Source organism: Oncorhynchus keta, chromosome 33, assembly GCF_023373465.1.
Source record: "Oncorhynchus keta strain PuntledgeMale-10-30-2019 chromosome 33, Oket_V2, whole genome shotgun sequence".
Classification (NCBI taxonomy): Eukaryota; Metazoa; Chordata; class Actinopteri; order Salmoniformes; family Salmonidae; genus Oncorhynchus; species Oncorhynchus keta.
Window position 1 is genome coordinate 13,889,758 of NC_068453.1, and position 5,000 is coordinate 13,894,757.

The following is a 5,000-nucleotide window of genomic DNA, read 5'->3' on the forward strand; positions in this document are numbered from 1 at the left end:
AGCGAAAACAGAAATACCTTATTTTCATAAGTATTCAGACCCTTTGTTATGTGATTCGAAATTGAGCTCAGGTGCATCCTGTTTCCATTGATCATCTTTGAGATGTTTCTACAACTTCAATGGTGTCCACCTGTGGTAAATTCAATTGATTGGACAGCACAGTTTACAGTACATGTCAGAGCAAAAACCAAACCATGAGGTCGAAGGAATTGTCCGTAGAGTTCCGAGACCGGATTGTGTCAAGGCACAGATATGGGGAAGGCCCCCAGGAACACAGCGTCCTCCATCATTCTTAAATGGTAGAGGTTTGGAACCACCAAGACCCTTCCTAGAGCTGGCCGCCCAGCCGCCTGAGCAATCGGGGGAAGGTGACCAAGAACCCAATGGTCACTCTGACAGAGCTCCAGAGTTCCTCTGTGGAGATGGGAGAACCTTCCAGAAGGACAACTGTCTCTGCAGCACTCCACCAATCCGGCCTTTATGGTAGAGTGGCCTGATGGAAGCCAAACTTTAGTAAAAGGCACATGACAGCCCGCTTGGAGTTTGCCAAGGACTCTCAGACCATGACATAACAAGATTCTCTGGTCTGATTAAACCAAGATTGAATTCTTTGGCCTGAATGACAAACTTCACCTCTGGAGGAAACCTGCCACCATCCTTATGGTGAAGCATGCTGGTGGCAGCATCATGCTGTGGGGATGTTTGTCAGCGGCAGGAACTGGGAGATTAGTCAGGATCGAGGGAAAGATGAACGGAGCAAAGTACAGCGAGATCCTTGATGAAAACCTGCTGTCGAGCAGTCAGGACCTCAGACTGGGGCAAAGGTTCACCTTCCAACAGGACACCAACCCTAAGCACACAGTCAAGACAACTCAGGAGTGGCTTTAGGACAAGTCTCTGAATGTCCTTGAGTGGCCCAGCCAGAGCCTGGAATTGAACTTATTTGAATGATTGCATTTATTTATCTAAAAACCTGTTTTTGTTTTGTAATTTTGGGGTATTGTGTGTAGATTGATGAGGGGGAAAAAACGATTTAATCAATTTCAGAATAAGGCAGTAACGTAATACTTTCTGAAAGCACTGTATCTCATGATATTTCTCCTGTCTGTCCTCCTCCTTGTCTTCTCTCTCGTGCAAAGACTGATGTTCCACTGATTCCCTTGTATTTCCACACCTCTGCTTTCCATTGGAGGGTCTCAGGGTGCTATGCAGAGCATGTAAAGGGGTGCCTTGGCATCTCGTCTGCTGGTGCAGGGAGAGGCGTTCGTCCAAACAGTCATTACCCAGAAGCCCTCTCATTTCAGCGCTCCATAATTGGTTTCATATGCCTCTGGGATGAGCCACTGATGACTGGGACCAGTTTGTGTACACCAGCCAGGGCCAGGCCCTGTCTTTAAAGTGCAGAAAGGCCATACCGTTCCTTTGTTTGTGTGGGAAAGAGAGTCGAAAACAAACAGTGGATTAGAATGCATGTTAGGCCGGTGTAATTGCCTGCTCTGTAAACATGGCAGGTACCAGAGCATCTCTAAAGGAAAGAATGTCTGTCCTAGTTATTTATTTAACTTTTATCTTGATTGGTTTTAACTGACTGGAATGCCTCAGGAAAAACACTTTTAGATTAGATTTCTATTTCAAGCATTTCGACCAAGTTGTGTTGGCAGTGTCTGTTCTATATTGTAGACCCGTTTTTCAATTCAGAAGTAGATTAGGCTAAGCTTCTATTGTAGATATACAGGAAAATCAAAATAGCTTTTAACCAAGACACTGTGTGTTCTATCCTGATGACAATGAGCTGTCTAGTGGGTGAGGGGTCTGCGTGAGCCGACCGACAGTGGACTGTTTCAGTGTGTTGGCGTTGTACCGGTGGTGTGCTGTGCAGTGTCCAGGGCTGTGCCCCAAATGGCACCCTATTCCCTATACAGTGCACTACTTTTGACCAGGGCCCTGAAGGGAAAAGGAAAGGGTGCTATTTGGGACGCGGCCCCCAGGACTGGGTTCTGTCCAGTCCACAGGATGTAGGAGGCGGAGAGAGACTGGAGAGACTAGTTCTAAAAGCTGTGTGTCGCCGACAGAACCAGACCCAACATAGCCCACCTCACGGTTGGCAGAGACAGGACAGTGTTTGTGTGTGTGTGTGTGGGGGGGGCAGAATGGGTACAGGGAATAGGAAACATATAGAGGGAGAGAGAGAACTGGAGTAGGAAGAAAGAAGTGAGATGGAAAGAGTGCGAGAAAGGTACTTTAGATAGAGGGCGAGAAGGACCAGGCAAAGAAACATGATAAAACGTGAAAGGGATGTACAGGCAGAAAGACAGACCGACTGAGGGAGTGAGAGTTGGCGTCTTGGCCAGGTTGGCGAGAGAGACAGATAGAGAGAGACAGAGAAACAGAGACAGAGATACAAAGACAGAGCGACAGAGAAACAGAGACAGAGATACAAAGACAGAGCGACAGAGAAACAGAGACAGAGATACAAAGACAGAGCGACAGAGAAACAGAGACAGAGATACAAAGACAGAGCGACAGAGAAACAGAGACAGAGATACAAAGACAGAGCGACAGAGAAACAGAGACAGAGATACAAAGACAGAGCGACAGAGAAACAGAGACAGAGATACAAAGACAGAGCGACAGAGAAACAGAGACAGAGATACAAAGACAGAGCGACAGAGAAACAGAGACAGAGAGAGGGACAGAGACAGAGAAACAGAGACAGAGAGAGGGACAGAGACAGAGAAACAGAGACAGAGAGAGCGACAGAGATACAAAGACAGAGCGACAGAGAAACAGAGACAGAGAGAGCGACAGAGACAGAGAAAGAGAGACAGAGAAACAGAGACACAAAGACAGAGCGACAGAGAAACAGACAGAGGGAGTAATACAGGAGTTGAACACTCTCCAGATACCTGCTCGGGCCCATCCAGAGTGGAGGAGGAGGATAGACGGAGAGGATTTGGGGTTGGGGTCTGGCCCCCAGTCTGCCTGCCTGCCTCCCCTGGCCTGCTGCGTTCACACGGAGGGGGGACTATTTGTTTTAGTGGCTCAGTCCGCATGGCAACCACTTGTGAGTGGCTCCTGGGAAAGACTCCGCTGGCTCAGGATGAAGGGGGAACATAGTCAACGAATAAACACGGCAAGACACTCTCCTTATGCCCCTCTGGACTCTGTACCCCAAAACACTGCAGTCTTACCCCTAGTATGTACACTATGCACACTCACCATGAGCTGTACCAGTCTTCTACCTTTTATCTCCAACCCTGACCTCTGACCTCTACACATAAACATCAGCTGACACTCTCCATATGCCCCTCCCTTTGTACCCACATCTCAATGACACTCCATACTGTTCATCTCTATCCCCCAATCCCCTACCATCCATTCTACAATTCCACCTTCCTCTCCTTCCGTCCATTTGTACAGTGGCGACAGTAATTCCTCTCCACCCGTCTCATTGGTCTTCTATGACTCTCCGTTTCAGACATGGACGAGTGTGAGAATGAGTACAACGGAGGCTGTGTCCACGAGTGTATCAACATCCCGGGCAACTACAGGTGCACCTGCTACGACGGATTCATGTTGGCCCACGACGGACACAACTGTCTGGGTGAGTGTGCAAGTCCTCCTAACCCCCTTTTAAACTCAAAGTGCAACCTATCCAGGTCTGTCATTTATGTTTGTATGAGACTGTGCTATCTTTGGATCTTTCCCTTCCTGTGTGTGTTCGTATTCTGCTCTGTGTCTATCTGCATTCATGTGTGTGCGTCTGTGTGTGCGTCTGTGTGTGCATGCATATCTATGTGTACGTGTGTTAGTCTCTGTGTGTGTGTGTGTGTGTGTGTGTGTGTGTGTGTGTGTGTGTGTGTGTGTGTGTGTGTGTGTGTGTGTGTGTGTGTGTGTGTGTGTGTGTGTGTGTGTGTGTGTGTGTGTGTGTGTGTGTGTGTACTGTGCACTCTATCTGCTATGCGGTTTGTCTGCCTGGCTCTCAGCTCCCTTCGTTCTCCAGAGAGTCTCTGTCATCATTTGGAGGACATTATTTTAGCTGTTTTATGCTCATTTCATTCTTTGGGTTACGTTTGGGATGACGCTCAGGGTTGAAGAGTTCTTCTCTTCCTCAGCGAGATATCTCCTACAGATATCTGTCTGGGGCATCTGCAATGTGCACTGACTAACAGATCCAGTCCATTTAGTCTCGGCCTTCTCTTATTGACTTAGTGTCAGGCAGACAAATGTGTTTCTGCTCCTCCTGCAACATGGCGGTTCTGCTTGGATGTGCTTAGACACATTTCGTCTTTTCACTCCCCACTCCGCTGATTGACGCAAGCAAAATGTAAATGTGTAGTTTGGATGCCCTTGCCCGCAACCCAAACATATTTGGTGGGACATGTTTTGGCATTTGTAGGCATTATGTCTGATTCTGTGAAGCCTGGGAGGGAGGAGGAGGAGGAGGAGGAGGAGGGGGAGAGGAACATGCCATTAGGTGTAGTCAGGAGTGGCTGAGTTAGATACTCCTGAAACCACTTCAGGAGAATGTTGTTACGGTGTGTGTCTCACCTGATCAACTTTATGACCCCTGATTGTGTCTGACTGAGAGATGAGTCCTGGGTGGTGTTCAGTAAGGCACGGAACGGAAAAACTATTGGAAACTAAACAAACAGGTCATTATTAATAACACATCATACTAAGGTACAGAGCGTTCGATTTGCCTGCCGGGGAGCAAGGAGACCCCCAGCTCATCTAAAACCATTGACAACTGCGTGCCATTTTCAAGGGATTGTCAAATAAATGTGTATCTCGTCATGTATCTCTCAATATTGGCCACCATTGAAAGGGAACTATATCTGACAGGTGTGAGTGGTTTAGGTTCATTTCCCATCCTTTGTGGGCTCTGCCTGTCAAGCAGCCGTTGCACTGTTCGCTGATCATGTTTACTTTGCAAGCAACCGGTTGAAACTTTGTACAGTTGGCATAAACATTGTGGTAAGTTGGCATAAACATTGTGT

At 47.6% G+C, this 5,000-nt stretch overlaps 1 protein-coding gene across 5 annotated transcripts in view; it reads left to right on the top strand.

Moving 5' to 3' along the window:
- Positions 1-5,000, top strand: part of LOC118372254 (signal peptide, CUB and EGF-like domain-containing protein 1) — a 147,211-nt gene that overhangs the window by 14,358 nt on the left and 127,853 nt on the right. For all 5 annotated transcript variants that reach the window (XM_052492015.1, XM_052492016.1, XM_052492017.1 and 2 more), the window contains exon 3: positions 3,479-3,604. In XM_052492015.1, the coding sequence (XP_052347975.1) occupies positions 3,479-3,604 (126 nt within the window). The remainder of the gene's footprint in view (positions 1-3,478; positions 3,605-5,000) is intronic.